At 37.6% G+C, this 15,446-nt stretch overlaps 1 protein-coding gene across 2 annotated transcripts in view; it reads left to right on the top strand.

Annotated features, from left to right (window-relative positions):
- LOC149076945 (uncharacterized) overlaps positions 1-15,446 on the top strand; it is a 58,094-nt gene that overhangs the window by 41,076 nt on the left and 1,572 nt on the right. For both annotated transcript variants that reach the window (XM_089244675.1, XM_089244676.1), the window contains 8 exons: positions 3,270-3,432; positions 4,247-4,573; positions 9,970-10,051; positions 10,152-10,349; positions 10,487-10,667; positions 13,500-13,660; positions 13,789-13,941; positions 14,783-14,909. In XM_089244675.1, the coding sequence (XP_089100801.1) occupies positions 3,270-3,432; positions 4,247-4,573; positions 9,970-10,051; positions 10,152-10,349; positions 10,487-10,667; positions 13,500-13,660; positions 13,789-13,941; positions 14,783-14,909 (1,392 nt within the window). The remainder of the gene's footprint in view (positions 1-3,269; positions 3,433-4,246; positions 4,574-9,969; positions 10,052-10,151; positions 10,350-10,486; positions 10,668-13,499; positions 13,661-13,788; positions 13,942-14,782; positions 14,910-15,446) is intronic.

Genomic DNA, 15,446 nt, shown 5'->3' with positions numbered 1-15,446 from the left:
ATGCTTAAAGTCCTAGCGTCCCGCCCCTCGGGGCATACGCTGGAGGCTCGTAGGTAAAGACACTCTGATGTTCTTTTTCCGGATTCGAGCCCGTGGACCTTGATGGTAACCTTCATAGTGGAAGACGAGCATCTCGCTACTCAGGCACCTATTTTTCCCCCGTCACTGTCGCTTACATAATTTTTTCATTCTGATGTTGACATTGGTAGATGAATCACTATTAGTGAAGTTGTTTTCAGCAACGAATCACCGGCCAAAGCTTTACTAACGTTTCAGAAAAAAAAAGAGTGAAGAAAGATTCAGACCCACTCACTCCTGCCGGAATTTTCTCAAACGTCCTCTATAGAAAGAAATTTGGACTAATTTTTTTCTGTGCCAAAAAAATCCCCTTCATGAGAATAACTTCTTCGCAAACCGCATTTAAATATACGAATTCCTTCAATTTTTATGAATTTATAAGACACTCTGTGTATTGTAAATAAGGCGTGGTTTATTCAGTTTTAACCTTGAAAGATTCCATCTTCAGAGATCAATTTGCTGGCAAGAAGAATCCAATAACATTCAATTTCATCGTCATTAATTAATTGAATCCTTTCCTCTGTAGTTAGTATCCATGCGAGTGTATTATAATATCCTTCGAACTCGATTCACGTCAAGAAGAGAGGAGGATATGGATAATCCATTCCACTAAAGATCAGAAAGTGATCCAAACAAGAAATATTTGCATTAGTTTACGAGGTATTCCACTGATGACCATCTTTTTTTTTTGTCTCCAACGTTAGTAGTAATGATGTTGGTGAACTTAAGCCCCGCGACTAAATGAGGCAGCTGGGAATGTTCTTAATTTACTCACCAGGCGACAAAAAAAAAAACTTTTCTTTGATCGTGTTCTCTTTTCATTTTTGCTTCCTTAATTGACATAACACTGGGGGAGGAGAAGAAAAAATTACGTCCAGTCAGTCTTTATTCAGTCTTGTTATCAGAGGAAAGAGTCGAGAAGTCCGTCAAGATTGGCTTGATGAACGACGTCCACAGAAACCGTCCCTGTGTCCAAAAGATCCCAACGTCAATCACCATTGCTCTTCTTTTTCTGGCTCGAATTTTTTTATATCCACATCTTTTTTCCCCGCTACAAATTGCTATTCATTTCTTATTTCTTTCGCAAGTTCCGGTCGATCACGGCTGTGTTTTGTCAGCTGCCGTTGCTGCTGCTGTTGATGCTCTTTCTCCTATTCGATCATAAGCGGTTTTTTTTGTTTTTTTTTTGCGTTATTCAACTGTTGTTTCCATACGTCTTTAATTTAGGAAGGAACATTTTTTGGGATTTATCAGGTAAATTGCGTTACCATTTTTTTTCTCTTCCACTCTTGTTGTAAATCATAATGAAGTGTACAAAATAGCTTTTGTTCGTTCAATGGAAACTTTAAACTTGTGTATCTCGAATGAGTTTGCAGGGAAATGCTCATATCTACGGCATATAGTGCCCACGCTTATTAAAATCATTTTTATCCAGACGATATTTTGTTTTTGATTTTATTAAGAGGCTGATTTTTATAGCTGGCGAATCAAAAACTAAACTTTAACGTATACGTATTTTTTAATAAAGTGTATATTTTTAAAATCGTCTTTTAAAAATTAGTTTTAAAAAAAAGATCTATAAAGCAAAAATATAATGTATACAAAACAGATGAATTGACAATTTTATTAATAAATAGTTTATTGCTACAATAGGATTTCTTAAATAAGGACACCTAGGTGATTCCGGATTATGCATACACTTTTGTTTATTTCCCAAATTTTCATATTTGAAGCAGTAATATGCCTCTTTGAGCACTTTGATTCATGTTTCATTATTTTTTTTCAAAGGAAAATGATATATACACGTATAGTATTAAATAGCCCAATTCACATACCGTTACTAGTTATTAATAGGGAAAAAAAACGAATTCTAAAGACTGAAGTTAACTACAATGCAGAGAAATAAAAGTTCTTTTTACCAAGGCTGACTTTCTGACTAATCACATGCATTGAGACACACAGTTGCCATCATTGTTTCCCAGAAGCCCGAAAATTGTTATGGACACCAACAATAAGTGGTATAAAGACGTAATAAAATGGCTGTGCTAAAAAAAAGGCCAAAACAAAATTTTGGTCAAGTAAAAAACATCGAAAGTTCCCGGTTGAAAAAAAAAAATTTCATTCGCGAAATGTCCGGATTTGAGAGGTCAAACTGAAATTAATTAAACTAATACCTGCAGTGTATACTCTATAGTATTTATACAAACGCTTTCTTAAGAAAATTATGCCTTGCATTTTCTTGAAGTCTTGAATTGGTGTGTGCTGTTGGCCTTAAAGTTTTTTTGTGGAATAATTTTAAAATGATGGTCATAAAGAGAAATATTTCTTCTCTTTATTCAAAAGTTTATTGTACACAGCAATAATTTTTCAATTGTTTTCGTCTCAGCACTTAAAAATATGCAGAAGCAAACTCATCATGAGACTATCTGATAAGATGATGTAGTATTCTAGGATTTATTACTAATTTATACTCTATACAGAGTGCGTAGCAAAAAAAGGGGATAAGGCATTTTACTGAATTTTAAAAATTAAAATTAATTCTTCGAGGGGGAACCACCGATACGGGAATCAAACTGAATATTATTAAAAATTCCATTTTTAATATTGACACTATTACTCAAGACTCGTGAAACTTGTGCGATGTTATTCTATACTCTCACCATCTGGAGGTAAGCTTTCGTAAGTATTCAGTGATTACTCAAATTTTCGGGGTTTTTTCCCAGCCATTGTTTTCGTCGTATGAGCGTGTGAAAATTCTGATTTCCTCGACAAACGTGTGTGTATTCTTAGAAACTTCTTCTAAATAAGAAAATAAGTTCCCAACTTCTCGTTTACCCCATTCCATTGCAAAGTTGACCCGTTGGAAATGCGTATGTCGTCGGTGTTCAAGCAGAAGTTACCAAGTCCAACTTTGAGATATTGTCAATTTAAACTTTTGAGTCGTTACGAAAGTAGTGAAAACTATTTAAAAAAATTTCTAACTCCTACAGTATATTCCCTGATGTTTAGATAACGGGTTCGTGGTTGAAAACTGTTCAAATCATGAAATAATTGATTGGAAATTCTAATCAACTGCAGCAGTCTGTCAAAAACTTTTTGTGGACGATGACATTTGCTTAAACGCCGACGATATACTGTATTTTGTTTTTGGTACATTACTTACATCATTCCATTTTGTTGTCGTTTCACAGGGACGAATCCTAAGTGATGCTGAGCACCATTCTATCCTTGTAGGCAAAGACATGTCCGCGTTGAGTATAAGCGAAGTGACTGCCGACGACGCTGGTAAATACGTGGTATCCGTCGAGAATGAAGCTGGAGGAGACTCGAGGTTCGCATCCGTTGCCGTAGTTGGTCAGTACCTATAATGTAGTGAATACTTCATCGTCCTTAATCCATATTATTGATTGACGTTGCATTTGTGCTCGGACAAAAAGAATTTTTGTATGAAATTAATTTTTTTTCTTTTTTGGAAATTGAGAGAGTATGTGTGTGTGTGTTTGATTTTGGGAACAGAAACAATTTTTTTTAAATAGAAAAAGATAGGTTTTTTATTAAATTTCTTGGTCGCGTGGTACATGAGGTTTCTCACAACTAATTTTTAATTGTTTCGATTATAAATTAAGTAAATTCATCTATCGATTCTTTTCCAATGGAAGGATAACTTACAAATGAAAAAAAATTAAGTTTGGTTAAATTTTAGCTTCAGAATGCTAGAATAAACCAGCCTTCGACGCAAAAAAATTTGATAGCATTATCCGAAGTCCCGATAATTATAAGCGGATTTTTCCCGTGTTATTTGGTCCGTTACATTCCTTGCAAAAGTGATAACGATAACGAATGATCACATTATCCGTGATTCTAATAAGTGGCATCGATTGTAATGTGGCAAGAAATGCTATATAGGCCCGACATCCTCCACGTCACTGAAAGTGCTCATGTAGAAATTTTATAGTAATTTATAGAAAAAAAACTTTGAAACCTTTTCTTTCAAATGCTTCAAGCCGTTTTTCTCTTACTCAAGCCGCTTACATTGCATGTCTCGGTTACATTTTTAATTCGAATGTAACCGATACGATTATTGGTTGCATTTTTCAAGTTTTATAAAAGGACTTTTATCAAACTTCTACAGTGTAATCTCGGCCTTATAATTTTTTCGTTGGATCAGGTATACCCGAGCCACCTGGTGGGGAACCAACAGCCAGTGAATTCACGGACCACTCTCTGGTACTGAGTTGGTACGGATCCATGTACGACGGAGGAAGCGTCGTTACGGGTTACGTCGTCGAGATGTGCTCCGTTCCGGACATGAGGTGGCAGAAAGTGACGCACAGCGTCAACACGAGCTGCGAGGTCCAGGGATTGTCCTGCGGTCAGCAGTACGTATTTCGGATCAGGGCGGAGAACAGGTACGGCCTGAGTAATCCGAGTAGAGAATCTCAAACTATCTGCCTGGATGAATACGTGGACGGCGAGTCTTTCAGAGACGACAATGGTGAGTATTTGAAAGATCTTGATTTTGTTTCGTTGTGGCCATGTACAGTGAAACCCCGCTACAACGATACTCGATATAATGATAAATCCCTCTAGAGCAATTTTTTTTTCAAATCTTGTTTGGAATTTTCTATAGCAGGGGTTCTTAACCTTTTTCCGCCGCGACCAGAAATCAACAAAAAGATCTGCTTCACGACCCATGCGACTTTGTTTTTCGAAATAAGGGAAAATTTATAACGGGACTATAAGTGAATTTGTACGACCCTGCTCGAAAGACACTACGAATCAAATGTGGGACGTAGCACAATAGCCCACTGGCTGTAATTGTATTGGTCCGACCTATCTTGGAAGCCTTTGAGAATCAACTTTGTGTAGTAACCAATAGCTCGAGAACCCCAAGCTGTAAATGGTTTCGTACGACCCATATCGGAAGACCCCCGCGAATCAGGTTTGGGTCGTAACCCATAGCTAAAGAATTCCTGGCTGTAAATGGATTTGTACTACCCTTCTCGGAAAAAACCTGGCGAATCAAGCTTTTTTAGGTCGTGACCCATAGCACAAGATACCATGGTTGTAAGTGGATTTGAACGACCAACCATCTCGGAAGACCTTGCGGCCCTAGTTTGGGTCGCAATCCATACGTTAAGGACCCCAATGAACGAAATGCAATACAACGATGCAATCAATGCACCGATATACGTACTTTACTACGATAGATCATTGTAAAACGATATTTTTGGCGATTTCGAAACTGCTATACGGATAATTTTTTTTTTACACAGTATTTGGCTCAAAAAGGTCTTTAATTTAATTTTCGACTTCGTAAATTGTTTTCGTTTTTCTGGGGGGAGTCTAATAACATCGGTGTTTTGCACCACATGATTACCGAAAGTGCTGACGAAATTGTTGGTATTGCCACTTTCAGTGTACGATACATGAATGTAACACGGTAAACCTTTTTCCAGGGTTTTCAGAATGATTTCATTGATCGACTAAACCAGTGTTTCCCAATTGGGGGATCCACGGCCCAGTTGTAGAATTATGGAAAAAAAATTAATGCTAGGTTGAAAAAAATGTGTATATCTATATATGTAAAATTGATTTTCTGTGTGTGTGTGTTCTCTATACAAATCTACAATTTTAGATCAATCGTCGCCAAATTTTGCATATATACCAAATGTGACCCGACTTGAACGATAGGCTACTTTAAAATTTCGTCAAACCAGGGCAAATGCCCCAAATGGGCAAAAAAACTGTCCGGCAACAATGGTTTTTGGGCCTCAACAATCACTTTCCGAACGTTTACTTTGGTTACCGTGGTTCCCTAGCGATGAGTTTCAGACGTGTTTATGCCTTTACAATGGTTTGTCACTTCTTTAATGCTGTCAGTTATGTATAATAGTTTATGCCTTTATAATGGTTTGCCACATTTTCAATACTCTCAGTAATGAGGCTTTTTGAATAGACGTCATAATCATCACCATCATCGCTTTGAGGGTCAGGAAAAGGGTGATCCCCATAGAAATCAGTATTAAAATTGCCGATTTAACTGCATAAATACGGAAATTTAGTGGGGGGGGGGGGGTTTCCTGCCACATCAATAATTTTAAAAATTAAATTGAATTCTCGATTTTTGAAATATTGAATTCACTTGGAGATACGAAGCCCAGAAAATTAAAAATATGAATAATTTGCCGGATCTACTTTTGAGTTTGATATCCATGTAATAACATTGATTTCAACTTTTTATTTATATCTTCTCAATCATGAAAATTAATGTCTCCGTATTGTCTTTTGATATTTATTTGCATAAATTCATATAGTTTAGGATGTTTTTAAAATTAGTTATGGGCCCCGTAAAGTGCATCGAAAAAATTCCACAGCTTTAATTAAGCATTTTTGGAAGCTCAAACAGGCAGAAATAGATAACTTGAAGTTCAGGGGGAGGGAATCGAAATACCTAACACCCATAAAAAAAAAAGGGGGGGGGGGGACTATTCATTTCTACGTTTCTTTAAATTTAGATTTGTTTCTTTCATGAGTCGCGCAGGACGTCGCCATATTGGTTAACTTAGACACGGTTTGCATGTCCCTCAAAGAAAGAGGGAGATATCGCATGATCCAAAAAGCCTCATTGAAGAAAACCCGGGCAGCGCCGGGTATTGTAGCTAGTCTTATATATAAATGTGAAAGTATGTATGTATGCTCTTTATACAAATCTACAGTTTTAGACCGATCGTCGCCAGATTTTGCATATATACCAAACAGGACCGGGATTGAACCGTAGGCTACTTTAAAAGTTCGTCAGAGCTGGGCAAATGCCCGAAATGGGCGAAAAACTGCCGGGCAACAATGGTTTTGGGGCCTCAACAATTACTTTCGGAACGTTTACTTTGGTTACCGTGGTTGCCAACAATGAATTTCAGACGTGTATATGTCTTTACAATGGTTTGTCACATCTTTAACGCTGCCATCATTACAGTTTATTCCTTTATAATGGTTTGGCTCTTTTCCAATACTCCCAGTAATTGAAGAAACCCCTGGAAGCGCCAGATATTTTTGCTTGCATGTATACAGGGTGTCCTGTAAGTGCTAATGTGGCCTTTATCTCATCAACCACTCATCGTTGAGGTATAGTTTCAATTTAAAAAGTGCTTAAAAGGAGTTTGAATAATATTCGCTGCAGAAGCTGGACATATGACGTCACTAACAACAGAGAACAACAACTACGACGATAAAACAGGGAATAAAAATGTTCAACGCCAGCTGATGAACTCAATGCTTGCCTCAAATCATCAGCACTCTACTTCACCAAACACCAACTCTGGCCCTATCGCTACATTGCAATTTACTGCCGTTAGTGAGATGGGTTGGAAGTGAAGGTGCTGTCTATCGGTGGTCGCCTCGAGTTTGTTAGGACATCAACACTCTGGCACGAAGCTAAAAAATTATAATTATCCACCAACATGCGCGTTCAACTGCAAAATGACTCAGCAATAATTTCTTTCTTAATTTTTTTTTCTGATTTTTTAGTTAAGAGATATCAATCGAGAAATTGAAGAAAAAAAAATTTCCCTTTTCTTGAATGTTCCCAATTGGGAACATAATTTTCTTACTAAACATAACTGAACATAATTTTCGCAGTGAAGCCATCTTTACAGGATGATACAAAATTCGTCATCATTTAATAAATTTATTTTAAAAATTAAAGAAACATATAGAATTTTAAAAATGATGGAAATAAATTTCTCTTGAATATACTCAAAAGGCATGTATATCTGGATTATAATAAAGAACTTATGATGAGCTGAAATGCTGGTCTAAAATTCACAAAAGAATACATACATACGGGTTTAGGTTTATGTATGCATCCCATGGTAAGTTAAAAGATTATTTAAAAATATAAAGATAAAATATTATTTACTACTCTGGTACTTAAATGCACAGGCTCCGATGACTGCTTACCAGCATATATTTCCATTTTATATGGGAAGCCATTGTTTGAGCAAATCATCCAAATTTTAAATCCAAAGCGAATCGGTTTTCCCCATATAAACATCTTACTTGAATGATGAGCGTAATACGGTACTATTGATTCATCGATGCTTAGTTTATCATGGAACAACCCAAACCGAATGTGTGTGAATTTTTCATTTAATTCATCATAGATAGCCAACTTATCACCGGGTTGTAAGAAAGAGTTATCCATCAAATGGAAGTTATTTTTTATGTCTCTAAATTTATTTCTCGACATAACAGTGGGGACGATCGGTAGTGTTGTGTCTTCTGAAAGTACCCCAGTAATCATTTTCACTGGGTATTCCGTGATACCTACTTAGCAAAACCAATCCAAAAAACTTTGTGATTTCTTTCCACTCAATTTTCAAATTCGATCCATGTTGTGCGACATAAATATTAGTCATCTCAGCCAAGTAACTGAGGTACTCTTGCGATAAAAATTTGAAAAAAATATCAATCGAGTCGGCTTGCACTTAGCTCAGGAAACTTATGACTGATTGCTTCAGCAGGTTAGCTTCTTATATTTTGGTCGAATGCAGTACTTTTTTTCCACTTCGGTTGCATGAATTTTAGTCTTTTGACTCTTGACACGTTTTTTTCTTATTTTTTTGACGGTAATTATCTGATCTTTGGAAAACAATTTTTCGATGTAGATGGCATGTTGATAGGATCTGCAAATTCACCCACAAATGAACTACGTGGTGATCTTAAAACACTTAGATATCCACAAACATCTGCAGGAACGACCGGGCCAAGCATGTTGTCATTGATGGCTTCCTCATCTGTAACCCGCTCATTTTCATCAGGCAGTAGCTGGCACATTTCGAATTCTTCATCAGATAGATGTGATACATCAGATTCTCTCAAACTCAGTCAAATAAGCTACTAATATAACAAAAAAGATGGTAAAAAGAGGTGTGGAAAGTCATAAGACCAGATATCAACTGAGAACTGAAAGACCAACATATACCAACAAAATCACTCAAAACATAGAGCGAAGGAGGGGGGAGGGGCAACGTCAGTTACAGAAAAAAGGGGGTGCTGCACGTAAACATCGGAATGTGAAATTTGATACTTTTCCTTCCTTTTGAAACACACCAGAGAGAGGGAAAAAGCAATAAATTGATTTTTGGAATGCCACTCCTCTGCATTGCACTTAGAATAGTCAGTAGTTGTTGTAGTTCATTGTTTTAGTTCTTTTGCAGTCTAATAGATTATGCGTCCGAGTGGTGTGGTGGTAAGATGCTCGTCTTCGACCATAAAGGTCACCATCAGGTCCCAGGTTCGAACCGGGGGAAAATATAGATAAGAAATTTTCCCTGATGAGCTTGATGCGATCACCGATGCATAGCGTCTTCATATCCATCCCAACTCGTTAAAATTGCAGTATAGCGATATGTCCGGAGTCGGTGTGCGGTGAACTAGTCCAGTTAGATTGCATCACATTTACTGGATAGAATGTCCACCATTCTTTGACAACATTCTTGCTTATTAGGTGGCTGTAGTTTCTGTTATAAAAGAAGGGCGGTATCAATGACAGCCACCAAGATTTCAAGAGGGGTTTACGACTAAAAGTATTTTGGGAAACCACTGAACTGAACAATTTCCAATTTTTCGTGGTACATTAATCCTTTAAACCCCTTTTTATGATGGTACTAACAACATAGATTTAGAAAGATGTCAACAGCAGCATACATTTGGTGGCAAGTGATTACATTGTTGCCTCTCGATGTAACGATAACCCTTCTACAACGATATTCTTTTTTTGGGTCCGTAGAGTATCGTTATATTGAGGTTTCCTTGTATATGAAATATATTTTCCATAGATTAGAGATCCAATTGTAACTGAATAATGCAATTTCTATTCAATATATCAAGTGGAATTGCAGTCAGACCCGGTGATCGTGGAACCCGGGACGATATTCAGTGAGCGCTACGAGCTCAAAGAAGAAGTTGGAAAGTGAGTATTTTTTTCCAGATTCAAAAGAAATTCAGCTTCATTTTGACATTTAATCAATTGTTTCGAAATTATTCTAAATTTTGGACGTTCCAATCGACAGAGGCAAATTCGGGACAGTGTTCCGTTGCGTGGAACAATCCACAGGCAGACCGAGGGCTGCGAAAATGATCCGATGCATCCGTGGTAAAGAAAAGGTGTTGCAAGAAATCGAAATCATGAACATGCTACACCACCCGAAACTGCTGAAACTGATTGCAGCTTTTGAAAATAGCCGAAACATGATCCTGGTTACGGAATAGTGAGTATCATGGAGGCAAATTGTGCAATATTTCTTTAACTAACGATAAATTGCAGAGTAAAATAAATTCGAGGAAACTCTTAAAATGTGCAATTCGTTTGATAGAAAATTATAGTTTAACGTTTATTTTTTTTCAGTATATCGGGAGGCGAGTTGTTCGAGAGGGTGATAGCTCACGATTTCGTACTGACTGAGAGTGACTGCGTGCTGTTCGTTCGCCAAATTTGCGACGCTGTAGCCTACATGCACGGCTGTTCAGTGCTGCATCTGGACCTTAAACCCGAGAATATCCTCTGTAAAACAAGGACATCACATCAGGTATTAGCGAAATTATCGTATACAAAGTGCCCCAGAACAATAAAATAACAGGGGGTTTGATAGTTCATAGGTCACAACCTTTATTATTCGTTCGCCAAATTTGCGACGCTGCGGCCTATATAAAAATAAGTGAGAAAACGCAGAATTTATGAAGAATACGAAATCTGTATATAGCACAACATTCGCCTATGCTGTTTCGGTATAACACTCTGGCAAGCAAAGAATTCATTTGTCCTCGTCCTCCGTTGCATTACGCGAAAAAAACCAAACGTTATTTAGAATACAATAACTCCAATCGTTGAAAAATCAACAGATTTTTTAAAAAAAATTATCGTTAATTTGCGACGTTGTTATAGGCTTTCAATACCGAACAAATCACGTAAGAAAGTGGCGAATAAAAATTCAGAATATAACCAAAATTTTTTTGTAGTATAAAGTAGCAAAGAAATTTATGTAGTAAAGTTTCCAGTTCTGTGGACATTGAACGGTGCAGAAAGGCTCCCAAATTACCGACGCATAATCTAGTTTTGATCGACCAGTGAATTATGCAGGAAAATAATATACACTAGAAAAATATTTTGAAAATCTCTAGTTTTTCTTTTGAGAGAAGTTTTTTCTTTTTTTTATTCAAGACAGCGCGTAAATCAATAATATGAACAGAAAAAGTAAAATCCGATTTATATAAATATGGTAACCTTACTCACATGATCGGGATTGACTGGGATATATTCCTTCCAGTTACGTAAGGCAGTTATTAGGGAAAAAAGTATCGTCATTTTCTTCTGTCCAACGCAAGGATATTCAACCTTTTGAAGTGGGCCACTAGTGATCTATATAATACACCGCGGATCACTTTTTTTTTTTAATTTTTGAATGATCTGTAAATGTGCCGCTGGTCATTCCAGTGATCTATAATTATGCGCAGGGTCACTTTGGTGCTCTGAAACTGCGCTATGAGCCACTTAATTCATATGGAAATGTGCCGTGGATCACTTGAGTGATCTGGAACTCTGCCGCAGGTCGTTTAAGTGATCTGTAAATGTGCCGCGGATCACACTTAAGTGAGTTGTAACTATGCCGCGGATCACTTCGAGTGATCTGTGAATGTGCCACGCAAGAGCTACTTAAATGATGTGAACTGCACCGTGGGTCATTAAGTAATCTGTAAATGTGCAGTTTTTAGTTTTCATTTTTACAAATTTGGGGTTCAGATCACGGGCCACAGCAGATGACTTTGAAGGCCACGAGGTGGGCATGTAGGGTCTAACGGTTCTGTATTTGTATAAAAAATACTTCCCTCTCTTTACTTCCTGGAGTAACTCCAGAATATTTTTCTTGTCCCCTTTTTTGGTAGAAAGTGGCTTGAGCTCTGGGCCAACGTGAACTAAAAATAAAAATCATGGGTGACCTTGAATTCCATCGTTTGTCTGGACGCGCGTACTATCAACCCCCGTCTCATTTTTCATTTTGGCTTGTAGAGTTTGCCACGCCAATTTGTGATTCAGTCACGATGCAGATTAATAAATCACCTTTACTTGAATCGGTGTTCTTCAACCTTTTCATACATGCAGATCGGTGAAATTAAGTAAACAATTTCGTGGACCCGCATTAATGGGAGAAATGATTCGTAAACCCGAGACGATAGGAGAAAAATTTTCCAACTATCTGACTTATCATATATATATTTGAGAAACAAAGTTCAGCTGGGACTTCTGCTGCCACCTATGGAATGAAGAAAAAACCAGTTATAATTCTGAAATTAAAATTTGTTGTTGGTTGAAAACCAGTATGCAAGCATGGAAATAAGTAATATATGATACATATATTGTTTATTTTTTTCATGCTGTTCGCTGGTGTAAATTTTATACGCCATATACCGGTGGATATGTTTTCCGCAAAATTTCAGCTACACTTTGTTGTTATAGGTTTATTTATTCAAATAAAAAATATTTTTTTCTTTTTGGTCTGTCGAATGTAAACAAAGTAATTAACGGGCAGTGGAATATATCGCTATGCGCATTTTCTAAGTGGCGGCAGTGCTTCCAGAGCAACAGTAATATGCTCTATTATTTTACACGGGTGGAAAAGCGTTATGCTCTTGCTGCCACCTATCAAATAAATACAAAGAACTGTTATATTAAAATTGTTTGTTTGAAGCCGGTGCAGCTCAAAGTGGACAACATATGGTATGGTACCCAAAAAACTTTTCATTTTTATCGCTGCACACCTGTGTGTGTAACTTCTTACCAGTTTTTGCCATGCCTTTTTTATATTTGCCGTGATATTTCAGCGGGAGAAACATCGTTGAGCTGGGACCTCTGCTGCCATCTGTTCAGTAAAAACAAAACTGTTTGTTATAATTCTTCAAAAAAAAAAAATCAGCTTTTGGTTTAAAACCGGTGTGTAGCATGATGAGGAATATATAATTCAAAAACTGTTCATATTTATACTGCCGACAGGTGTGAATTTTATGCGCCGTATAGAAATGGTTACTATATTTTTGTCTTTTCCGAACTGAATTTCAGCAGCTATTTTTTAGTGCCAAATCACAATTTTTAGTAGTAGTGACATCCGCTGTTTCTTTGTGGAAAATTTTATATACGTTGTTTCCGTGATGTGATGACTGACCCAACGGTACAATTTTGGAAAATGTTTCGTGGACCGGTAGGAAATTATCGCGAACAATCCGGTGAAGAACACTGGTTTAAATCACTTCTTTGAATCATATCACCTTGTATAAGGTGATTTCGCATGAATGAAAAATTAAAAATGCGTAAAGTATGTTACGATTGCTCTTTCTAATACGTATAGACGAAAATCCTCTCATTTCAGATAAAGATTATCGACTTTGGATTGGCAAAAACCATCAAACCAGACGAAAATTTGAGGGTTCTATTTGGGACACCGGAGTTCGTGGCGCCGGAAGTCATCGGTTACGAACCCGTTGGACCTGCGAGTGACATGTGGAGCATCGGCGTCATTTGTTACGTCCTGTAAGAAAATGACGTTTCTTTTTAAAAATTCATCCTTAGTTTTTTGTTTTAAACAGAAGTTCTTTCACTTTGTTAACATTACCCATTGCTTATAAATTAAATCTTAGAGCTATCGGTTTTTACCTCAGTCTATCAGGATTATCTCCTTTCATGGGTGACACTGATCCGGAAACTTTCACCAACATCACCAGAGCAGAGTTCGACTTCGACGAGGAGGCATTTGAGAACATTTCAAATGAAGCCAAGGACTTCATATCGAAATTACTCATCAAAATGCCCAGGTAAGTAGGTAAAAATATTTTTGCAAAACGAGTTGTTCCACAAATGCGTGCTACATGTATGCTTAACGCAGTAAGTGAGACTTCGGTAAAACGCACGTGCGTCATCTGGCCTACGTCGTCACTTGTTATTGGTCCCTGCCTAAAAAATCAGTGAATTGGGATTACTCGTTATTAAGTCACCCCGCTTATGAATTAGTTTCATTCGGTCCCCGGGGGGACGTTATACTGAGGACTGACTGTACAAACTTCTGGGGGAGAGGGGGTAGGTTTGCACAAACACAAATCACACAAAAAAGGCCAAGGCGCATCACTCCTCGATTCTTCCAGATAACCGTCAGACTTTGTGGACGCTGCAATGGTCCAAATACAAACATTTTTCAACATGCACTTGAATCCATGACCGACGCTCTCAAGTACCGCTCATGTTCACGTCTTTGAGAAACTTCTGTATCTTCTAGTTGCGTCGCAGACAGGGTGCTTTGGATGTTCGAGCACCCACAGCATTTTGTATCACGGAGGCAAAAGCACCTCTAGAATGAATTAAGAAATCAAAATCTCCTACTCAAAACTTCGAGCACCCATGGGTCTAAAAAATTTATATACTCTGGTATAATTCCATACTTTCATAAATGATATGTTCCTGTCTCATTTCTTGTCTTCGCTGTGCAGCAGTAGGCCTACTTGAAAACTATGGTTGTGACCCTGCATTTGTCATCTCCTAGACGTTTGTATATGTATTTGTGGAACACCTTATGTAGCCAAGAATGTGCGACCCGTGTGGAAATTCTATGTCATAATTTTTCTACCTCATTGACCATCAATATTATTCTTTAAAAAAAAGGCGAAGGATGACATCGGAGGAAAGTCTGAAGCACCCTTGGCTTATGAGGGTCTCCTGGATGCAAGAAAATCCTACGCCATTGTCAACGGAGAAGCTCAAGAAATTCATCATCCGTCGAAAGTGGCAGGCAAGTATATTAACAATTATACGGTGTTTATTATTCACATATTCATTGACAGAAATGAGGTTTATATCTAGTGCTATACACTGAATGGCCAGTTTACTATGACCACCTGACAGTTTTAAGCAAATGAGCTATGGCGTCACACTGTTGCCGTTAGAGGGCTACACTAGCATGAAAAAGAAAAACTCGGTTCCTGAGACAGTAGTATAGGTGAATTATTTGTAAAGCTATGGGGGAAGAAACCGGAATTGAGGAACGTGGAATGTATTTTAGGAGCTCAGGGCCATGTAATATGGCTCTTTAATGCGGCACGCCGCATTTGAGAAACATACAAGAGCAGAGCTGTAGTTAAAGTGTTTACCGATTAGACTGTCAGGCGCAAAAAAAATGGGTGCAACAAAACGTGCAACTTATGGTCGTCACCGACTAGTGAATGCTCGGGCGGAACGGAGAGACTCCAGACTTGTGCAAGACAAGGTAACAGTGCAGCAAATTGCAGCAGATCTCAATCAAGCATCGTCTTGGATCTCTGAATGCACT

This window comes from Pholcus phalangioides, unplaced genomic scaffold (genome assembly GCF_987345545.1).
Source record: "Pholcus phalangioides strain wild (caught in Gottingen) unplaced genomic scaffold, Ppha-v1.0 ptg000015l_1, whole genome shotgun sequence".
NCBI lineage: Eukaryota > Metazoa > Arthropoda > Arachnida > Araneae > Pholcidae > Pholcus > Pholcus phalangioides.
Note: the sequence above shows the minus strand (reverse complement) of the source record. Positions and strands in the feature narration are given on the sequence as shown.